The sequence below is a fragment of the Eretmochelys imbricata genome, chromosome 1, assembly GCF_965152235.1.
Source record: "Eretmochelys imbricata isolate rEreImb1 chromosome 1, rEreImb1.hap1, whole genome shotgun sequence".
Lineage (NCBI taxonomy): Eukaryota > Metazoa > Chordata > Testudines > Cheloniidae > Eretmochelys > Eretmochelys imbricata.
The window spans coordinates 138,214,530-138,238,310 of NC_135572.1; the positions used below are offsets into that span (position 1 = coordinate 138,214,530).

Genomic DNA, 23,781 nt, shown 5'->3' on the forward strand with positions numbered 1-23,781 from the left:
TTTGAAACCTGTCAACAGGAAAGGAAGGGTAAAAATGGCAACGGTACAGAGTTATGGAGAGATAGCTAATAGATGGTGCAGGGATCAGTGCTAAATCTGTTTTATGTAATGTGTAAATTTATGATCTGGAAAAGTGAAGAAATAGCATGTTTATGAAGTTTGCCGATGCTACTAAACTGTGAGGAGTTGCAAACAGCAGTCAGGAGATAAAAATCATACAAAGGGACTTAGATCAGAAGGATGGGAAGAAACCTGGAGAAAACAACATCTTGATATTTGGTGTTTTTCTTAAAGCCCCAGCTCCTGGACTCATGTGATTATGAGAATCTCAGCATTCCTTATAAATCAACCAACCAACCAAAGCATCTAGCTCTCCTGGACTCATGTGATTATGAGAATCTCAGCATTCCTTATAAATCAACCAACCAACCAAAGCATCTAGCTCTTATATTTGTGGAGACAAGCTTGAAAATGTAATCCATGTGCACTCTAAAGGCTCAGAAGTCAGAAGGCAAATAAAAAGAGTCCCAAATGTATTATTTAATTTAAATCTCATGATTTTTAAGACCTATTCATGATTTCTAAAACTAAGGGTTGGCAATATTTTTATTTAGTGTCTTAACTGGGTGCATGAACTAGGAGTAATGGAATGATATCATCAATAGGAAACACTGGCAAAATAATAGGAAATACTTCCTAACAGTGAGGTGTCCTGAATAATCTATTAAGGAAAGTGTGATGAGGTGCCCTGCCCTTAAGGGTCGGCAGGAGAATGCACTAAGTAGTGACCTGGCTGGAGGGCTAGGCCATGGAAAATGACAGATCGCTGTGGAACAAGAATGGCTAAAGGGGGTACTAAGCTGAAAAAACCTCTGCAATACCGTGCGTGAACACATGGAGGTGCTCTGGAGGCGAGAGGCTTGTCTACAGGAAGTAGTACGTAGCACTTTTTAAACTAGCCTGGTCAAGACATTAGAATATAGAGAATGGTTCTTTACTGGCAAGGAGAAGTTCTGGAGCACTCAATAGTCTTTTCCATCTCTGACATTCTGCAACAGGATGCTGGCCATGTACACACAGGCACAGCCAGTGTAGCCCTTTAAGGCAAGGAATTCTGAGGATTTAGTTCTGGGTCACAACTATTCGTGCAAGCAAGGCAGGAAATGAAAGGCATGAATTGTTCTTTAGTCATGGAGACACAGGGATGAGGCAAGAGCTGGTATGAGACTCTTCAGAGAGTCTGGCAGAAGAGCAATAGCCAAGGGTACAGAGTGGGACATTACTGCAAGCCCAGCAGCTCATGCTAGCTGCCCAAGTCCAAGCCTGCCTGACCCCCTGGGTCTGAGGTCAGCCAGCTAGCCCAAGCCACCACCCAGGCAGCAACATCCATACTGCTTTTTCATGTGCTAGCTTGAGCAAAACTAGCAGGAGTCTATCAACCCACGTTGGGAATCACACCTCCCAGCTGTCATGTAGACATACCCTGTTTGTACATCACCTAGCACAGCGAGGTCCTGGTCCATGACTAGGGCTCCTAGGTGCTATGGTAATACAAATAAATAATAAGTAACAAGTTTGAAACATACACAGATAAATAAAAGAGATTCTGCCTTACACCTGAAGCTTCTGCCACGAGTAGTTAATCTATTAGATCAGATACTGAACAACGCAAGCCTCACTATCACTTTGTGCAAAACACAGCATAGCAGAGGTTTTCAACATAATTGTTATGAGGTGGAAGTTTAGCTAAGAGTCCATCATCTTATGGGGTATAAGCAATAAATTATCATAGAATCATAGGACTGGAAGGGACCTCGAGAGGTCACCTAGTCCAGTCCCCTGCTCTCATGGCAGGACTAAGTATTATCTAGACCATTCCTGATAGGTGTTTGTCTAACCTGCTCTTAAAAATCTCCAGTGATGAAGATTCCACAACCTCCCTAGACACTTTATTCCAGTGCTTAACCACCCTGACAGGAAGTTTTTCCTAATGTCCAACCTAAACCTCCCTTGCTGCAATTTAAGTCCATTGCTTCTTGTCCTCTCCTCAGAGGTTAAGACAAACAATTCTTCTCCCTCCTCCTTGTAACAACCTTTTATGTACTTGAAAACTGTTGTCATGTCTCTCCTCAGTCTTCTCTTCTCCAGACAAAACAAGCCCAATTTTTTCAATCTTCCTTCATAGGTCATGTTTTTTAGACCTTTAATCATTCTTCTTGCTCTTCTCTGGACTTTCTCCAATTTGTCCACATCTTTCCTGAAATGTGGTGCCCAGAACTGGACACAATACTTCAGTTGAGGCCTAATCAGCACGGAGTAGAGTAGAAGAATTACTTCTCATGTCTTGCTTACAACACTGCTGCTAATACGTCCCAGAATGATGTTTGCTTTTTTTTCTCCAAGAGTGTTACACTGTTGACTTATATTTAGCTTGTGATCCACTATGACTCCCAGATCCCTTTCTGCAGTACTCCTTCCTAGGCAGTCATTTCCCATTTTGTATGTGTGCAACTGATTGTTCCTTCCTAAGTGGAGTACTTTGCATTTGTTCTTATTGAATTTCATCCTATTTACTTCAAACCATTTCTCCAGTTTGTCCAGATCATTTTGAACTATAATCCTATCCTCCAAAGTGCTAGCAACCCCTCCCAGTTTGGTATCATCTGCAAACTTTATAAATGTACTCTCTCTGCCATTATCTAAATCATTAAAGAAGATATTGAACAGAACTGATCCCTGCGGGACCCCACTCGTTATGCCCTTCCAGCATGACTGCAAACCACTGATAACTACTCTCTGGGAATGGTTTTCCAACCAATTTTGCACCCACCTTATAGTAGCTCCAGCTAGGTTGTATTTCCCTAGTTTGTTTATGAGACGGTCATGCAAGACAGTATCAAAAGCTTTACTACCACTTCCCCCCATCCACAAGGCTTGTTACCTGTCAAAGAAAGCTATCAAGCTGGTTTGCCACAATTTGTTCTTGAAAAATCCATGTTGTTACTTATCACCTTATTATCGTCTAGATGTTTGGAAATTGATTGCTTAATTATTTGCTCCATAATCTTTCTGGGTACAGAAGTTAAGATGACTGGCCTGTAATTCCCTAGGTTGTCCTTATTTCCCTTTTTATAGATTGGCACTATATTTGCCCTTTTCCAGTCTTCTGGAATTTCTCCTGTCTTCCATGACTTTTTAAAGATAATCACTAATGGCTCAGATATCTCCTCAGTCAGCTCCTTGAGTATTCTAGGATGCATTTCATTAGGCCCTGGTGACTTGAAGACATCTAACTTGTCTAAGTAATTTTTAACTTGTCTTTTCCTATTTTACCCTCTGATCCTACCTCATTTTCACCGGCATTCACTATATTAGACGTCCAATCACCACCAAACTTCTCGGTGAAAACCGAAACAAATAAGTCATTAAGCACCTCTCCCATTTCCACATTTTCTGTTATTATTTTCCCCCCCTCATTAAGTAATGGGCCTACCCTGTCCTTGGTCTTCCTCTTGCTTCTAATGTATTTGTAGTATGTTTTATTGTTACCCTTTATTTCTCTAGCTAGTGTGATCTCATTTTGTGCCTTGGCCTCTCTAATTTTGTCCCTACAAACTTGTGTTATTTGTTTATATTAATCCTTTGTTTTTTGACCTAGTTTCTACTTTTTGTAGGACTCTTTTTTGATTTTTAGATCATTGAAGATTTCCTGGTTAAGCTAGGATGGTCTCTTGCCATACTTCCTATCTTTCCTATGCAGTAGGATAATTTGCTCTTGTGCCCTTAATAATGTCTCTTTGAAAAACTGTCAACTGTCTTCAATTGTTTTTCCCCTTAGACTTGCTTCCCCTGGGATCTTACCTATCAACTCTCTGAGTTTGCTAAAGTCTGCCTTCTTGGAATCCATTGGCTGTTCTTCCTCCTACCATTCCTTAGAATCATGAACTCTATCTATCATTTCATGATCACTTTCACTCAAGCTGCCTTCCGCTTTCAAATTCTTAACCAGTTCCTCCCTATTTGTCAAAATCAAATTTAGAACAGCCTCTCCTAGTAGCTTCTCCACCTCCACCAAACACTAATTCTCAGTGCAGGTGACATGAACTCTATTTTTTGTTCTACAATTTTGCTCATCTGAACCTCTCCTTCAGAAAGAATGCCATATCCTAAGATGAAGACATCGCACAGTATGCTATATGGGTACGGACGTCCAACATCCTGACAGATGAAAGGAGACACGACAAAGTTGGTCCATCAGGGTGCTTAGCAATGGTATGGGAAAAGAGCCTGATGCACGAGCAACAAACCTTCGCACAGTGGCTATAGGTCCATTTGCCTGCATAGGCGCCGACTCCATGGGTCCTCCAGAGCTATAGGGTTCTCCACCGGCAGCCAAACTCCCCCCCTTACCCCTACCCCCACCTCCTCGTCCTCCCCTGAGTGCGCCGCATCCCCATTCCTCCCCCACCCCTCCCAGCACTTGCTGACGCCAAACAGTGGTAGCAAGCTCTGGGAGGGAGGGGGAGGAGCAGGAACGTGGCATGCTCAGGGGAGGAGCCGGGGCCAGGGCAGGGATTTGGGGAAAGAGTCCAATAGGGGCAGGGAGGGGGTGGAGGTGGGGCAGGGACTTTGGGGAAGGGGTTGAAATGGGGGCAGGAGGGGGCGGGGTGCGGTGGAGTCGGGGCAGGGCTGAGGGCAGAGGGGGGTCAAGCATCCACCAGCGCCATTAGAAGTCAGTGCCTATGCTTGCCTGATGAAAGTTGAAGCATACTCTGCTTCCTGGCTCACCTGCAAGCCTCAGCCTGGTCTGTCTGATGGCTCTCTGCAGTGACTGCACCAGTCTTAACCCAGCTTCTCCAATCTGAACAATTTTGGGAAGGATTTTCCCCAGTTGTCAGTGGGAATGCTGAATTTCTGGAGGCCTTGCTTCACCTTGTTGATGTATCGGAGCTTTGGCCTTCCTCTGCGTCGTGAGCAGTTCTTAAGTTGACTGTACAGCACAGCCTTCGGCAGGCAATCTTGAGGCACGTGCTCCACATGCCCCAACCAGTGAAGCCTGCAAATGTCCAGCGTAGTTTGCATAGATTGTAGGCCAGTTGTCTCAAGGATCTTGTCATTGGTGATCCGTTTGTCCCAAGTAACTCCAAGGATTTTTCTAAGACAGTGGAGGTGGAAACTGTTGAATCTCCACTCCTGCTTGGAGTACATTACCCAGCTTTCACCAACATAAAGGAGGGTACTCAGGACACAAGCCTGATAAACAGTCACCTTTGTGTTTAGGTTTAGCAACTTGTTGCTCCAAATACATGAGGTAAGTTTGCCAAAGGTAATAGAAGCTTTGCCGATTCTAGCATCAAAAGTTCCCTATCAAGGATAAGTGAGCTGGTAAGAATTGAGCAGAGATAGAAGAAGTGATCCACGTTGTCCAGAGCTTCATTAGGTGACTGCCTACAACATGCATATATTAATATGTACATAAGCTCAGAAGAAAAACAACATACTTTGAAAAGGAGTACTTGTGGCACCTTATAGACTAACAAATTTATTTGAGCATAAGCTTTTGTGAGCTACAGCTCACTTCATCGGATGCATTCAGTGGAAAATACAGTGGGGAGATTTATATACATAGAGAACATGAAACAATGGGTGTTACCATACACACTGTAACGAGAGTGATCACTTAAGGTGAGATATTACCAGCAAGAGAGTGGGAAGGGGGGACCTTTGTAGTGATAATCAAGGTGGGTCATTTCCAGCAGTTGACAAGAATGTCTGAGGAACAGTGGGGGGTGGAATAAACATAGGGAAATAGTTTTACTTTGTGTAATGACCCATCCACTCCCAGTCTCTATTCAAGCCTAAGTTAATTGTATCCACTTTGCAAATTAATTCCAATTCAGCAGTCTCTCGTTGGAGTCTGGTTTTGAAGTTTTTTGGTTGAAGAATTGCAACTTTTAGGTCTGTAATCGAGTGATCAAAGAGATTGAAGTGTTCTCCAACTGGTTTTTCAATGTTATAATTCTTGATGTCTGATTTGTGTCCATTTATTCTTTTACGTAGAGACTGTACAGTTTGGCCAATGTACATGGCCGAGGGGCATTGCTGGCACATGATGGCATATATCACATTGGTAGATGTGCAGGTGAACGAGCCTCTGATAGTGTGGCTGATGTGATTGGGCCCTATGATGGTGTCCCCTGAATAGATGTGTGGACAGAGTTGGCAACGGGCTTCGTTGCAAGGATAGTTTCCTGGGTTAGTGGTTCTGTTGTGTGGTGTGTGGTTGCTAGTATTTGCTTCAGGTTAGGGTGCTGTCTGTAAGCAAGGACTGGCCTATCTCCCAAGATCTGTGAGAGTGATGGGTCGTCCTTCAGTGAATGCATTCGATGACTGCATTAGATGAAGTGAGCTGTAGCTCACAAAAGCTTATGCTCAAATAAATTTGTTAGTCTCTAAGGTGCCACAAGTACTCCTTTTCTTTTTCAAATACAGACTAACACAGCTGCTACTCTGAAACCTAGCATACTTTGAGTCGTCCAAGGGAATTTTAGCTCATTTCAAATGGGGTATAGTGGAGACTGTCCCTTTGTTTCTATGTGCTGTGTACAAAAGAATTGTCATACTGGATCAGACCCAAAATCTACCTAGTCCAATACCCTGTCTTCAGCAATGGCCAGTAGCAGGCACTTCAGAGGATAGTGCAAGAACCCCACATCAGAAAGATGTTGGATAACTGGCCTCCCACGTTAGGTCTTATCCTGATCTCTAATAGTTAGTGACTGGCTTCAGCTCTGTGGCATGAGGTTTAAATATCCTTTCCAAAATTTTTGTTAGCAATAAACATAACTCTGGATATTCTTGTTATCTCTATACAATTTCCAGTCCTGCTTTGAATCTTGTTATTTTTTGGCATCAACAACTTCCTGTGGCAATGAGTTCCACAGTCTAATTACACATTGCATAAAAAGTATTTCCTTTTGTCAGTTTGGAATTTATCACCTTCCAGTTTCACTGAACTTCCCCTTGTTCTTGTGTTCGGACAGGGAGAACAGAAGCATCTGATCTTCCTTTTCTACATTATTAAAAAAAGGAGTTTCCCCACTTTAATAGTTTCATATCTGCACATCATGGAAGTCTTATAGAACAGATTTCATTCTTACGGTCTATGTGTAAGAAGGGAGACACCCAAAATGAGTTGTGGATAGTTTCCAGTAGATTGTGCCCCCTACACAACAGATGATACCTCTCCAGAGTGAGAAGAGAATATCTGTAGCTATACCTGAACAGATACTGTTATTACAAGGTACACGCCAATGTAGTTTATTTTATTATTTTTTGTGGATTTTGCATTTTAATGTGATAGATTTCAGGTTCTCAGACTGATTTCCTAAATGCAGATTATCAAGGGATACTCCCTGCTGCTGGACTTGCTCCTGCATCAAAATACAGAGTTTTTGGCAGGCAAAAGTTGACACTCTGTCCAACATTCTGAGTGTAGCAATAGACCCAGTGCCTGCAATTTATCGTCTTATTCACTATTCTTCTATTCCAATGACTATTTAAGAGATTATTTTTAAGCATAGCACTGAATTTTGGCTAGAAGACAGTTGGCTATTTGGAAGTCTGAGACTGTCCCATTGATTTTTTACTCTTAAGGGACTTGGTGTTGTCGAAAGGTTTATTACTCCTTCAGATATTGTCAGTATAGATCCCTCACACTTAGGAGTATTAATGCGCTCAGCTTTGAAATTCAGAAACTTCTGCAAGGCAGTGGCTGCACACATGCCCCCATGCAGGACTTGCTGTTTGGTGCAAGGTAATACCATACAAAGAGCATCAGCCCCAACCCTACCAGTTTCTTTTGGCCATAGCAACTGAAGGAATCAAAATCGTCAGGGCTTCTCTTCCTTCTCTCTTGCAGCTGCCTCTTCTCCCATCTTAACCATGAAGTTAGACTGAGAACTTTTAATTGGTGTGTTTTGTAAAAACTAAATAATATAGCAGTTTTCTGGTGTATTTGTTTAGTAACCATCCTATTGTGCAATCAGTCCATTCTACACTCTTTGTTTTAGTTGACAGGCTATTATTCCAGGAGGGCAGACCTCAAGTATGTGGGTTCTAAACACTATGGCTGGAAACAGCAGAAGGTGTTTTACAGAGGAGTATATGTGGATGGCCTGTGTTGCCTGAAAGCCTGCTCCATCTGAGCAGTGTAGTCCCTTTTAGCTTCTCTTTAAATAGAAGAGGCTCCACCAACTACCTAGCAGTGGCAAAAGAACACCTTGGACATCCAAGTGTCTATGTGTCCTCTACCTGGCTGAGCAGCTTCTAACAGCACAATTTCCACAAGATACCCAGTCAAACCATGAGTTAGAGAATAAGTGGTCTTTCTTTATAGCATAAGATAAATTCTTCCATTTTGAAGAAAACCAGCATCATTTCAGTACTGCATCTCTGACACAATATTATGCACAACGTTTGTAGACCAGTTCCATCTTCTGTTGCTCTGGTGGAGAGGTCCTACTGTAAATTCATATTTTTGTAGCACCAGGTACAAATGTGGAGCACCAGATGTGTGTTTATTCTCACTATTATTCATTATATTGATAATGATGCTGTAGTGAGTCAAATATTTTTATTTCGATGTAAGAGTATATTTGATCCCATCCTAGTAGGTGGGAATGTAATTCCCGGGTAACTATGGGCTGGTCTTCACTATGGGGAGATCGACGCTGCTACAATCGATGCAGCAGAAACTGATTTAGCGGGTCTAGTGAAGACCTGCTAAATCAATGGCAGAGCACTCTCCAGTCGACCCCAGGACTCCCGCTCCCCGAGAAGAGTAAGGGAAGTCAATCAGAGAGTGTCTCCTGTTGATGCAATGCAGTGAAGACACCAGGGTAAGTTGACCTAAATTACATCGACTCCAGCTACTTTATTCATGTAGCTGGAGTAGCGTAACTTAGGTCGACTTGCCTCCATTGTGAAGACAAGCCCTATGTCAAGGACTTGCACCCTGAATAAGCAAGAGCACAGGCAAGATCAACATTACTAAGATTTTGGACCAACTGAGCTGTGTGCACTCTGCAGCACTGTTTGTTTGGCAATTTTGAGTTACAAATGAAGTTGCAGCACTTCATGCTTGTAGTTGTAAGATCAAAGCTCATGGGGAACAGTTTGACTTGGAAGTATGGATATTCCTTGGGAGAGTATCTACTTCTTAAAATAAAGGGATCTGTGAAATAAATAAAATACTAGTTTGTAGAAAATATTGTAGACGATGTTCACAATGAATGCCTTTCAGGGGACCCATAGTAGCAGGCTATCATCTGCAAAGCCTCTTCCCAAAAGCCTATTTCCTTGTTCATTGATGTCCACTGAGAGAAGGCGACAGAAATTCCATACTCTATGCTACCATGTACATTCTCTATGTCTCAAGAGCAGCCTTAACAGAAATGGAGTACCTGCACCAAGTTATATTTGTGTAGCAGAAAAGTTAACTCATTCCTGCTCAATGTTCCACACAGGCATTGTGCCGATCACAAAAACAAACAAAAATGATGACAAGAAAAAATGCAACAAGATGATTATGCCTTACTGAGCATTCCTGAAACTGTTTACTTTTTCCCCATTGTGACATTCTATACCTTGGGGGAGCATCCTGTAACCCCCATATTCCTCAGTTTTATATCATCGTGATCTTACATATATAAAGCATGCCTTGTAAGGTATTAGGGGAAAGGTTATGATCTGCTGAAAGTCATTTCTCTATCCATATATGTATATCTTTAATGCATATGAAGTTATGAGAATTGTGTTATATGGTTGTCACTAAAACATGCTGTACATTGGAGAATCAGCCAGATATTAGCTCCCCAGAGGCAACAGCAAGTAAAGTAACCAACACCTGAGCAGCATGTCAAACAAACCATCAACAGCCATTGTCCAACAAGGGAGCTACAATTCAATGACTCACCTGCATGAGGCCACACCTGGAGAAATGCTCAACCTTGCCTGGAGACTCAGCAATACCCCCCAGACATGCCTGGATTTGTGCTCCCCAAGCACATGGGACTAAAAGTATAAAACAGAACACGGTGGCCACATGCTGGGCCTTTCTCCTTCCCCCACCTTTGCTGCAAGCAACAAAGACAAAGACAAGACTCCAACAGAGGAGACTGTCCCGTAAACGTGGGCCAAATCTGTATATTAAGGACAGCAATATCCAGTGGGGTGAGAAAAACTGCTTAATCTAGATGTTGCCCAGTCTAATAGGGTTGAGAGTTTAGATTGTGTGCTTATATTTTATTTTATTTTGGTAACTAACTCTGACTTTTTGCCTATCACCTAATATCACTTAAAATCTATCTTCTATAGTCAATAAATTTGTTTTACTGCATATCTTTATTCTTATCTTTACCAGTGGGTTTCTATGAAGTGTGTGGCAGATCTGCTCAGGTTTTGCAAAAGCTGGTGTATATCCACTTTTCATTGATGAAGTGGTGAACCAATTAATAAATGTACACACTTGTCTTGAAGAGTGCAAGACAGTATATTCCTGGGGTACAGTGCTGGGAGCTGGTGAAGGGGGATTGCTCTGGTGCCTTTCTCTGTGTGATTCATGAGTGGCTCTGGGAGCATTCATGCAAACTACTGGGTGTTGGGCTCCACATGCAGTTGTTCTGAGTGATAACAGCACCTGGAGGGGTTTGCTGCTCATCACTAGCAAGGCATTGAGAGAGATGGCTCAGGCTGGAGAGAGTTCAGGGGGCATAGCGGTCCCACGGTCCCAGGCTGCACTTTGGGGATCCTGTCACACCCATCTCTTCATTTAAATGTCTGCAGCTACAGATGGAACCAGTTACTTCACACTTCCTTAGTTAGGAAATGACCAGCCATACTTGCTCTTAGTAGGGGACTAGGAATCGTTCTTTTAAAAGATGCAAGTATGGACTTGCTAGAAGAGTTGTCCAAGACAAACTATTCCTGTTGTGCGTGTTGACTGTTCTCTTCCAACCCACCTCCCAGTATAAAATTATGTAGTGCCAAAATGTACTAGGTGATTTACAGTCCAGTAGGGTAAGACAACAAGTGTTCTGGACCCAAAAGGGTACAATCTGATGGCCAAATTCCACCCTGCTTACACCACCCATGCAGTCTCATTGAATTAAGGGTTGTATAATTAGGCAGGGGCATTCCTGTAGGGCCCTGACAGCAAGGATCAAAGATCAAACTTGATGCAGTAGAAAGGAAGGAGGTGGTACAAGGATTCAAGCAGGACTGATGTAATCACTCCAGCTCATGTGATTTCTTGGCAGTCCCATGTGAGGCCCAGATTTCAATGGGCATCAAGATTGAACTGCCCCTAGTTGTGGATAAAAAATATACAAGCATTCTGAAAGAGACAACTGTCTGCTGCCCTGCTTCTACAAGGTAACGGTCAGTTTAATGAGAGCAGTGGAATGTAGAGGCAAAATGGAGTGGTCAGGATTCACCTTGGAAAGGGAGGGAACGGGCTCACAAGCACTACGTGTGAGCAGCTGGGCCCAGCCTAGCCAGCTGTGTAGTTTGTTTTTTCTTTGTAACCTTGTCTGCAAATACAAAAGCTCAGTCTTCCTTTACAATGCACATTCCAGTAGATTACAAAGGCATGTCTTCTCTTAGTAACATTATGTATATGAGGACATTGGCTCAATTTTTTTCATATGCTGTTAGATTTTTGTGCAATTTAACTAGCTTATAAAACGCCTAATAAAAAGATTGATTCAAATACCAAGATTATGAACCTTCATCGTCTGCCATGAAAATAACCAAGATTTAATTATATTAATTTTCCTGGTTTTAGTAAATATGAGTTCAAAGCAGAACTTGAAATGTGAAACAATAATATTTCATTGGTTACTTGGCGTCCATTCCACAACAAGTCTACTTGCAGCTGAAAGAAAAACACAGGGAATAGACACTTCGTAATCACATAGACTTAACAAATAAGTTGAGTTTGATATTTCAAGTTGCCCTAATAATATCTAGAAATTGTTCTGGTACCAGTTCTTATATGGTCACTGTTTGCAAAAACTTGCTTTTTCCAGTACAAATCTAAGCATTTTATAGCTTTTCTTCTGCTGCATGTAATTCCCATTAATAGGAATTACAAGTACACACTAAGATCTGTCAAAAGGAAATTACAGGTCTAAAGTCCCCAAATTCTCCTTTAACTGATCATTAACATGAAGCTTTACTTCATGCACAATAGTGATATCCATTGTTGTGAAGTGTTAGCAGGGAAAATGTTATGAATAGTTTCAGGGCTTGATTCTCCACTGCCATACCCCTTGTGCAGAATGGCTGTAAAATGCTACCATTTTGATTCAGAAATGTTACATGACCATACAAAGGGCAAGGCAATGGGGGAATCAGGCCCTAGTCTATATATATTCAGCCAACATTCAGTTAGCCAAAATTTTAAAAAGAAGGTTCAAATACAGCTAGACTCCAGTGAGTACAGAGACTATGGAAACTTGTTTTGCCTTTTGCAAAGGTGAGAGCAGAGATGGCTTGAAGCGTTATAATTTCCAAAGAGACACAGTCTGTTTGGGTGCTGGAAATGTAGGGCAGTGTGCCCAGAAGAGCCATTTGCTACGTGCTCCTCACAGTGCCGCCACCCAGGCACTCTGAGTGGTTCGGGTCATGGCCCCAAGCAGACATGCTCGTTCTGTGCCTGATTCCCCAATGCCTTGCATAATCATTTGCATCTGTGCTAGTGAGTGTGAAATGCTGCTATTCTGATCTGATGCATTTCACACCCACTTTGCATAGATGTTAATGATTACACAAAGCGCAAGGCATGATAGAACGAGGCCCGCAGGATCCACTATACTGTTGCCGGCACCACTAGCCAGCCTGCTCACCACACCACTTGTGCATCCCAACAAAAGGTGTTTGCCCCCAACATGGTTGAACACGGGACTAGAGAATTGAGATCCCTATGCCCTCCCCACACACTACTGCAGCTGAACAGTTAAGCACTTGCCTTTCCCAGCTTGCTTTGATCCCAACAAGAGCAAACCTTGCTAACAGGATGGGTTGCTTCAGATGAACTGCCAGCCTGTTGCAGAAACATTATTTAGCTCTTCATATACATTTAAGGGCCTGAACTTGCAACCCTTATATTGAATAGCCCTACTCATGCAAGTGGTCCCATTGAATTAAAAGGGACTACGCATGTGAGTAAGGGCTGCAACAACACTTCTTGTTTTAGGGCCTGTTAACTGACAGTTAACTGCATCCCTCCAAAAGGCCAAGGAATCTTCTGCCTAGCACACAGACTTTGCTCTTTTTGAGAGGAGAACTGTGTCATATGCATGATTTATAGTACATTACTTAAGGGAATAACCTGTAATGCAGCATTTTCTTACAAGAAACATGTCTTACCAAACAGAAAAGACAAGATGGAACAATTACCATATAACTGCAACCTTTAAAGAATGTTTATAAAACTCACAGGATCTTTCCTTTCACAACAAAAGTGAGCTGACAAAACATTTGATGTTTAAACTTGTCTGCAAATATATGATAAATAGTTAAAGCTTCAAATGTAGGTATTACTTGTACATAGTCACCAGTTGTACCAATGATCACAGTTTACCTTTACACCCAGTGCCTCTCCTGAAATGACGGACACAGTCACACCATTCTTGGAGGGTTTGGGGAAGTCTTTGTTTTTCAGTTCTTGGTATTGTGGTTCCACCATTTTCTCTGAACTTCTCAAATTGACCCAGAGTTGCAGAGCATGTGCTGGTTCCTCTCAGCAGAGCATCTCTGCATGAAGAATACCCCACCCGGCTGTCATCCACTAGAAAGATGATATAGAAGGAACAGAATACACAACACAGACATTAAATTTTAGAAAATGGAGAAGAGAAAACACACTCGAATTTCATTAACTTGGACAAGTTAATATGACTAAAGCTTTTGTCTGGTTAGAAGACAGATTAGATAAACAATAATCTTTCCTAACATTTAGTTTATCTATTGATTTCAAATGTTGAAGTGCTGCACTGAAACAATATAATTTATTGCTAATCTACTTTAGCAGAGATTTTAAATAGAAAAATATGAAGTTTCCCATGGTAACATGGCATGCTGGGAATTTATCTAACCATATGACAACAGAGTGCAATATAGTGGCTGAGTTGAAAAGCAGCCAGTTTCAACTTCTCTTATAGCAGAAAGAGGGGTAGTGTTCCTCAGCCGTAGGTTCTTCACAAATTCAAATGAAAAGGCACAAGTAGTCATTGTTTAGGATTAAGATGTCAATGATTCCTTTCTGCCCACTTTCCCACACCTGTAAATCTCCTGAGTTCAATCTACCAGCATGTCCACACAAATCTTCATAGAATAACAGAGTTGGAAGGGACCTCTGGAGGCCATTCAGGATTCCTCTTTTTGGTCTCAATTCCAACACAAAGGGAAACTGCAGAAGAAACTAATCAAGGCTCTATCTTCTGCATACCAGTGTTTTTGCTGTGATGGCAATAAGGAAAAAGTAAAACTAACTAAGTTTATCATCACTGCAGAGAAAGCACCCTGGAGTGGGGACACCCTAGGCCAGAGGTGGGCAAACTACGGCCCCTGGGCCACATCCGACCCGCAGGACCCTCCTCCCCTGAGCTCCTGGCCCAGGAGGCTAGCCTGTCAGGCCACATCTGTAGGTTTCTCCTTGGAGTATCATAGTTTCAACTTCCTTTAAAAACAATGAGAATGGGGCCCATCTCTATTAGAGACAGCCTCAAGTCTACATGCCAGGACCGTAAGAAAATGGCAGCCATCTTCCTTGGTTTCAGCCCCATCGGAGAAGATGAACATTTTGAATGAGGAAAAATTCATAAGCTGGAAGGCAGAAATACAGAGATCAGGTGACATTTAAAACCTCCAAATATCACAAGACTGTAGGCAACAGTAGATTCAGAGGTGGATTAAGCAGGGCAAGTCATTGGAGTTGATACAGATAAGTGTCCTCATGTCAAGGCTGAACTTTGCTCGCAGAACATAGCCAAAGATCTGGGTTTTATTTATGCAGGAATCAGAGGATGGAGGAAAGGGATAGAGACTTTTGCCATAAGAAGGAAGTCTCGTCCGCAGGCAAACAGCAGGTATTACTGACACCTGGTCAAAAAGCATCCTGAGCTGTGCAGCTATGGATCGGTTAATATTTTAGAGAACCCCTAAGTTTTTGTACAGTGTGAGTTTGCTTCAAATTCCTGAAAAATCTCATTTTTAAAGAGAACAAATTCATTGTTAGACATTGTACCCACACTAATCTTCCTCCTCATCTCATGTACCCTCTCTGCCTTTCTTCAAACAACCTAAAACCTAACAACTTCTGAAATTTATCCTGCATATATTACAAGTTTCTGAAGCGCCTATTTCAATTACAGAGACATTGCTAACATGTCTAAGTCTCTAGAGCTAAGTCCTTGTGGTTTATGATGTTTGTACTATACTATGCATCCACTGAATTACAGCCTTCTCGGAAGTTTTATGCACTGCTTTACGTTCAGTATGAGAAGTATTCATCTTGTACTCAAGAATTGCATAGTAAGAACCAAGGTGTTTTTTTTTTTCCAATTTACAGCTATTCTTCCAATTAAAAAAGATTTTCCTGACTTTCAGTGGTTTTCCCCCTCCATTTAAAAAAGACATTGTCAAATGCTGTAACAGTACATTTTTACTCTGGTTTAATGCCATATTAGAAGTTTTAGTTCAACTGTTCTCTGCTCGTTTTTCACCTTTTTGTTTACTAAATGTTGATTGCTGTCCTTCAGCTCCACTTCAGGAGGATTATTTCCTCAGAACTTTTTAGTTAAGGTGAGCTCCCTCTGGTGCCTGGCAGGCTTACTCATACACCAAAACCTGCATCATCATGCATTAGCTATTTCTTTCAAGACATAAGGAAAGCTAATTTTTAAATCAAAGGGCTGGTTCATTACTACATTACTCTAATTTGATATTGACATAAACTCCATGGAAGTCGGTACAGTTACAACAGCATGACATTGGTATTGAATCAGGCTATTTAGACTCTGATGGACAACATTTTGATGTGTGCAGACCACATATGGTATTACAAACTATATTTTACCCTTTTATTCTGTTACAGTATAGATGGTATAGGGTATGCTACCTTGAGACTTCCATTACAAACCTTCTGTTTGTGTAAGCTCTTAACTTTCTCCAAAGGTATTTTTGGCTTAGCTAAAGTTTTCCTAGGCCGGCTATCAGCCCTGAAGTTCAAGGGGAAACCTGTTCAAACATTTCTGAGTTATGCAAGGGTGAAATACACATATGCTTTTTCTTCCATAAAAAGGGTTGACTGTGCAGTAGAATCACCCCTTCAAAGGCAGTTTCAGGGAGCAGCCATCAGTAGCAGAGATGCCATACGCTAAGGAGTGGAGCTACCAGGGATGGTACAGAGGCACAGAGCTTCTGTGCCTCCAGATGATTCCTGGGGTTTGTGGCCTAAAAGAAAAAGGCCACTTGTTTTGTATCTGCACAAAATATTGGCAGCTATATAGAGACCCCAGCACAAACTTTTGGGCTCCATCTCTCTTTCAGCAGAAGGCTCATGGCGATGGAGTTAAGAAACAATTCCTGTAAATTATTACCTCACCGATCCTCCCCAAAATCCTAATGTTGGCTTTATGCATAGTGGCCTGGTGAGAGTGGCCAAAAGCTAGTCACATCTGAGAGGGTGGGCAGGGGAGTGTGAGAGATGTTTTGCAGTCCCTCCCCCACCCCCAAGAGTGTTACCGCAGCTGGGTTTTAGGCAACTTTGACCGTAAAATTTGAGCTGCCGGGTCTAACTATGATTAATTTAAACAAGGTCTTTGCACTGGTTGATGGAGTTCATGGGCAACCCATGATTTAAAAAAATCAGTCTAAACTGGGTTAAAAGTAGTTGCTTTAAACTTCATCTACTCTCTTCTTGAAAAGAGAATGGAAACAGCACCAAGCCCTAGCCCAAGGAAAGTGTCAAATAAAGATGGCTTCAATTTTTCTTCTTGCACTAGTATTTATTTTTTAATAGTAGCATTACTGCAATGCATATAATCTCACAAGAGGCTTACCAGCTTGAAACAGTCAAATAATTTTTACATGCAAATTCTATCTGACAATAGTCAAATTTAACACAAATGGGATAAGAATGTCTGCAGTAACTCAGACATTCAGCACGCTGCCCACAATAGCATTTGTAATCTTCGTTTTCACTTTGAGACTCTGCCAGATGGAAGGGGAAAAAAACCACTTAATAGTAAGTAACCAAAGAATGAAGAGCCCCTTTTGCCAACAGCACATAACAGCATGAGGCCATGTCAACAAAAAACATTGAGACTTTTAAGCTTGTTTGAAACAAAACACTTATCAGAGGAATGGAGTGGAAGGAAAAAAGTCACATTCTTGAAGTCCAAGACATATGCACATTTCAACACTCATGGCAAAAAGACATAACCGAGATGAAGTTACTTAGTTGGTTTATTTTTGATTTGTGAGACTCCAACAAAGTTGCATAGCACTAGTACCCCTCAGACATAATTACTGTCCTTCAAAACAGTTGTAGACTATCATGTGGTTAAAGGTTTGGCATGACTATGTAAGCTTTTAACTATCGGAGAAACCTTTTCTAGAACAGATATTTGTGACAATAAAATGAATACCCATAAATATTAATAACCATTAATACCACCAAGAGTCAGCTCTCGTATATCACAACAATCAGAAGGGTTGCAAAATATGACAAAAGTCGAGTCAGAAAAAAAAACAGAATAAATTAGGAGCCATTCCCACAACTCTCAATACCCAACTTTTAATTCCCAAAATACCGCTGATGGAAATAAAAAATATAAAGATGTACTCAGATTTTTGGGCCAAGTTCATCACTATTTCACTTGGAAGGACTGTGGTACAATCTCTGTTACTAAGTGTTATGAGATAAATTAACTGTTATCGCATAGAAAACTGCTTAGTCACAACAGACAGTGATTCACCTCACTTAGCAAAAGCCCCTTTCATGGAGCAACATCCTTCTCAAATCCCTGCCCAATCTCCCATTATTTGGTTCACAAAGCTTCTCCTTTTGTTGACCATCTGGAGTGACTTGGGTGATCCACAAATTAAGGTTTCAGAACCACTGGTTAAATACATTAAGCATGCTCAGAGACTGTGGAACAGTGCATACTGTCACGTGCCCATCCCTTTCCCTGTTCTGTTTGAACTACATGAGCAGAGCAGTGGACCACTAGGATGCAGGAAGCGAGTTTCTTCAGCTTGGATTGCACCACACTGCTTCTTCTCTCTGTGCTCTGAGAAAGAGAATGGGTGAAGAGATTTCAGAGACCAGCCAGAATTGACCATGCCATGTGCTCTGAGGGTCTAAGCCCTGGAATTCAGGGGCCCTCAAAGCAGGGGGCAGCTGATGAACTCTTTGGTCAGACTGTGAACTCTTTACTTAAAAAAATAGAAGGGGTGAAACATCCAAATCATAGTTTGAAGGTCAGCTTCTTGTTAGGTCTATAATTATCCTAAACTTGTTTGTTAAAATGATAATCTAACTAAGGGCTAATCTACACTACACCAATGCAGCTGCGCCACTGTAGTGCATCTGGTGAAGACGCTCTATGCCAACAGGAGAGCGCTCGCCCATTGGCATTATTACTCCACCTCAATGAGAGGTGGAAATTATGTCAGCAGGAGAGCATCATAGTGAACTGTGGACACCGCTTTAAGTTGATGTAACTTGTGTCGCTCAAGGGAGTAGCTTTTTTCATACCCTTGAGCGATGTAAGTTACATTGACTTAAGCAGTAGTGTAGACAGGCCTTCAGTCTACCACAAATAGGATTTATTATATTTGGCTGATCTCCATTTATTCTGTATTTAGTTTAATTAAAGTGATAGTCAAAAAGTTTTTCTTAATATCTAACTCAAATCTCCCTTGCTGCAGATAAAGCCAATTACTTCTTGTCCCACCTTTGATGGACATGAAGAAAAATTGTTCACCATCCTCTTTTAAACAGCCCATAACATAATGAAGACTGTTAGCAAGTCCCCCCTCAGTCTTCTTTTCTCAAGACAAAACATGCCCAGTTTTTTTTTACCCCTTCCTAATAGGCCAGGTTGTCTAGCCCTTTTATCGTTTTGTTGCTGTGCTCTGAATTCTCGCTGTTTTGTCCACACCTTTTTAAAGTGTGGTGCCCAGAAGTGGACAAAGTACTCCAGCTGAGGCCTTTCATACGACACTCCTGTGAATACACTCGACAACGTTATTAGCCTTTTCTCGCAACTGCATCACATTGTTGATTCATATTCAGTCTCTGAACCACTATAACCCACAGACCCTTTCCAGCGCTACTACCACCTGGTCCCTATTTTGTAACCGTGCATTTGATTTTTCATTCCTAAAGTGCAGTACTTTGTACTTACGTATACTGAATTTAAACTTTGAGTAGAGTCTTTCAACTAGTTGCACACCTACCTTATAGTAATTTCATCTAGATCACCATTCCCTAATTTGCTTATGAGAATGTTACGTGCGACTTTGTCAAAAGCCTTAATAAAATCAAGATTTATCACATCTACTGCTTCTCCCCTATTGACCAAACCAGTAACTTTGTCACCTTCTAATGAAAACCAATATATAAGGCCTAGTTATTACTGTGTACAATAGAGAAAAAACCTCAAGAAACCTCTTAAGAAGATGTTCACATGAAAACATACATAACTGCTTCACTGAACCAAACGTAATGTACCTTAGTCCCAATTCACAAACAAAATCAGAATCCAAATAATCCAGCCAGTAAGATGTCAGGGTTTGGGGTTTCAAAAAAACTCAAACAGTGATGTGCAGAACTCAAAGGTTTCAGTTTGCAGAAGATTCTGCAAGCATTATTGTTTCTGTTTTGTATGTGTCTGCAACCCAATGAGTCTTATTGTGAGTTTGAATCAAGTTGCAGAGTTGCATCCTAAATTGGCAGCACAGCCCATGGAAACTGAAGCTCATATATTACACAAACACATAGAGGGAATCTGGGTGTGAGACAAAATCATGAAACCATCAACACCAACATATGTCTGTCAATAAACAAGAGGAATAAGTTTATCTACTTTTCTTAAGACATTTACAATACTCCACTAAGTATCTGGCAGCCTTGTACAGAAAGGATATTGAGATGTTCCGGAGGCAATCAACAAGCATGATAATAAGGCTAGATTATTAACTTGAGTGGAGAGGCTGGAAAAACTCAGATACTATATACTAAAAGTTAAGCTTTTAAAGTACTCATTGTGGACGTTCATAGACTAACACAGCAAAAACTAAGCACTAAGTTAACAAAACATTAAGCGTGAGCTGGACAGTTACTGCAATTTGCAGGAGAATAATATGAATTCCTTAAATGATACCTTATTGGCTCTGACTCTCTGGGGCATGAATTATGCCTGCCTCTATGTTTGCACAGCACTTCGCACAAAGGAGCCCATAGCCTGCTTTGGGTGCTATCATAACATAAATAGTAGGAATAATAATTTTGACAATGTATAAAGGGAATACCAAGCCCAAAGCTATACTTATTAAACAGAAAACACACTCAAGTGTTTATAATTAATTTTTGATTTAACAAATTTTACCATTTAATATGCTGGGAGGCAAAAAGGTGGGATAAGGCTATCTTTGTCCTCCCCACCCCCCGTCTCTCCAGGAGCAGAAAATGCTGCTAACGCGCACCCAGGACCTGGCCCCACACATTTTCTGAGAACATTTTTTCCCACGGTGTATGTGGCTCTGTAAGTGAGCTTTGTTTTCTGTGAACTGCACCTTTAAGTATTTGTTGGTCTGCTGCCATGTTGAATGTCAAGAAGTTAGAGGACACACGCTGCTTTTCCCTAGAGACTTGTTTCTTTCCTTGTTCTCCTTTTATTTTTGTACTAGGAGATTTCAGATTGAAAATTGTGATATGTGATTATGCAAGTCTCTTTGCTACAACTCTCAGAATTCCTCACTGACAGGTCAGCCACAAACATAGCAGCCTCACATTCCAAAATACCCCTAGGGCAAAGAGTTTCTTAGCCCAAGATATAGGTACTGAGGCAACAGGCTGTACCCTCCTGAGGATGAAGATATATTGAAGTGTTCTCTCTCTTTTCTTGCACTGAATATGAAGTCCTCTGTTCGTATAGGCTTCTACCATCTGAGCAGCTATACACCAACAAACTTAGCTATCTCACCTTCTAACCCCCTCCTTATCCTGACAAGCTTGTTGTGTTGAGTTCTCTTGACAACTTTGGTTGAGTTCTCTTGACAACAATAAATCAGAATGCAGCGGCAAAATAAAAACATTTCAATATATTCAGCATGACAGTACAGTAATAGGCATATCCCGGGGGAAAAAAAAATCCTCTGGCCTAGACATTTTTTAAACCAAAGGCCCTAGTCTCCCATCACAGGAGAAATTTATTCTTTCACCAAAGAATCAAACACTTGGATATAGTTCTCACCTCACAATATCAAGCACCCTTAACCTATTAAGTGCCTCTCTTTACTCCAACTGGAGCAGGCAATTGTCTTTCAGCAACAGTGAGAACATCTGATAGTGAGGTAGCTGAGTAGAGCTGGACGATACATGATTTTCCCATCCCATGACTGTTTTTGAGAATTCAAAAATTTTTCCCATCCCAAATGGGGACGGAAGTCATAAAGTTTTCCAATTTGCGTCAATCCAAATGTTCCACTGTGATTCTGACATTTTTTAACCTTTGTCAATCACAGTTAGCTTAAATTTCAAAATAAAAAGCTACTTCAAAACTGAAAACCAGAATTCTTCATTTCTAAAATATTAAACTTTTGCCAATTTTGAAAAAAATTTCCCCAGATGCTTTTCGAGTCAGGAGAATCATCAAATCTGACCCTGTTTTGTGAACAGTTTCCATTTTAATCAATCAGCATTTTTTTTATGAAAACCATTTTATTGAAAAATTCCCAACCAGCTCTATAGCAGAGCTGAAAGCAAGTGCTTCCAAACCTCACTTTTCTCTGTAATGATTCTAAACTGACCGTAGTTATAACGGATACCACAATTTGAAACACTATCATTGACATTATTTCAACAGCCAAAGTCTGTATTCATTTCCTTGAGTGTCTCTCTGCAATTTTAAATGAACTTATACTTTTGGAATCTATTTACAAGCACAGTTATTTGGAGGTGGCGGGTGACCAGTTCTGACAATCATTTTTATTATATTTAAGTGAACATTTTAAAGTTATAAATACTATTTGTCCTTTGCATTTCAAGTTACAGGTTCATACCTTGTTCTACTAGAGTGAAATAGTAGTTTGCATAAAAAAAATTTGTCTTATTGTATATTGACCTTACAGTGATATATTTATGTTCATAAACTATATCATGGTGTGAGGATATCAGTACTATACTATAATGTTTCCTTTAAAGTTTAACCCACTTTTTTATGTATTATTATAAAATGGGAAATAAAATAAGCAATAGCTTACCATTATAATTAAATTTAGAAGAATAACTGCTGCATTAAGCCAGTGGAGTAAATAAATACTTTATCCCAAGTATGTCACATACAAGGACACTCAAACTCAGATTTTTCTTGTTCTTTCATCTTTCCAAGATACGGCATTAGCGGAATCAGAAGGCAGATACTTGTCTAATGGATACTGGCTCAGGTCTTTGGTGTTATAAAGTCAATGGAATGCCCTTTGGTTACAATAGCCATTGGATCATACCATTAAAGCATAAATTAAGACACTTTACTTAAACAGGAATTTTTATGAGTACGTTCCACCCACCAGTAAATACGAAATAAATGCTTACTTCATTCAGCATGCTGATTTTTAGTGCTGCCACACAATGCCATCTGCCGGTTCTCATGAGAAATAAAGGTTGATGGACTCAGCCCACTGACACTATGTTAGCTGTACATATTAAATCTTCCAGCTGTAAGTTCATGATTGTTATAAACAACAAGTCGCACGACAGTTGGAGTTCTACTTGAAGACTCACCTCTTTAAGCCAACAGAATACTTGAGAATCTCTCAGTTTTTATTTTAAAAAATGCTAGCACTCAAGCTTAAGGAGAAAAGCTTGTAAGTGGGACCTGAGTGCACCCTAAAGGTGCAAAAACCAGAAGACAAAAGGAGACCACAAAAATTCATCTTTAAAATATAATGATTCTTTCGGGCCTGACTCATGATTTTTGAATACTTGGGATTGGCCATATTGTTTATGGTTAGTTCCTATCCTGTGCATAAATTATCATTGCTTATGGAATATTCACTTCTTTACATTGGGTTAAAGCCAATATATTTTTATGTCTTCCTTAAAAAAAAAAGGCATCCTGAATCTTATAGTGATCAAAAGCAAACTGAAGATGGCCACTCTTCACCCTCCACTCTTGAACAGTAAAGGACAGTTTTACCCCAGTGGCTCAGGGCATACCATTATATACAGTCCACTAATGGTTCAATTCACCTGTATGTATGCGGAGGGCCTTCACCATCCTATGCACCATTTTAAATCCCATTTAAACCTTCTTGGGTGTCTGGCTGGTGGCTCTTGCCCACATGCTCAGGATCAAACTGATCACCATATTTGGGGTTGGGACGGAATTTCCCCCAGGTCAGGCTGGCAGAGAACCCAGCAGATTTCCGCCTTCCTCTGCAACACGGGGCTTGGGTCACTTGCAGGTTTAAAGTAGTGTAAATGCT

At 40.9% G+C, this 23,781-nt stretch overlaps 1 protein-coding gene across 1 annotated transcript in view; it reads right to left on the bottom strand.

Annotated features, from left to right (window-relative positions):
• Window positions 1–15,576, bottom strand: part of PIR (pirin) — a 64,684-nt gene extending 49,108 nt beyond the window's left edge. The window contains 3 exon segments of the mRNA XM_077811628.1: window positions 13,646–13,852; window positions 14,345–14,473; window positions 15,523–15,576. Of these exon segments, the coding sequence (XP_077667754.1) occupies window positions 13,646–13,852; window positions 14,345–14,473; window positions 15,523–15,576 (390 nt within the window).
• Between the last annotated feature and the right edge of the window lie 8,205 nt (window positions 15,577–23,781).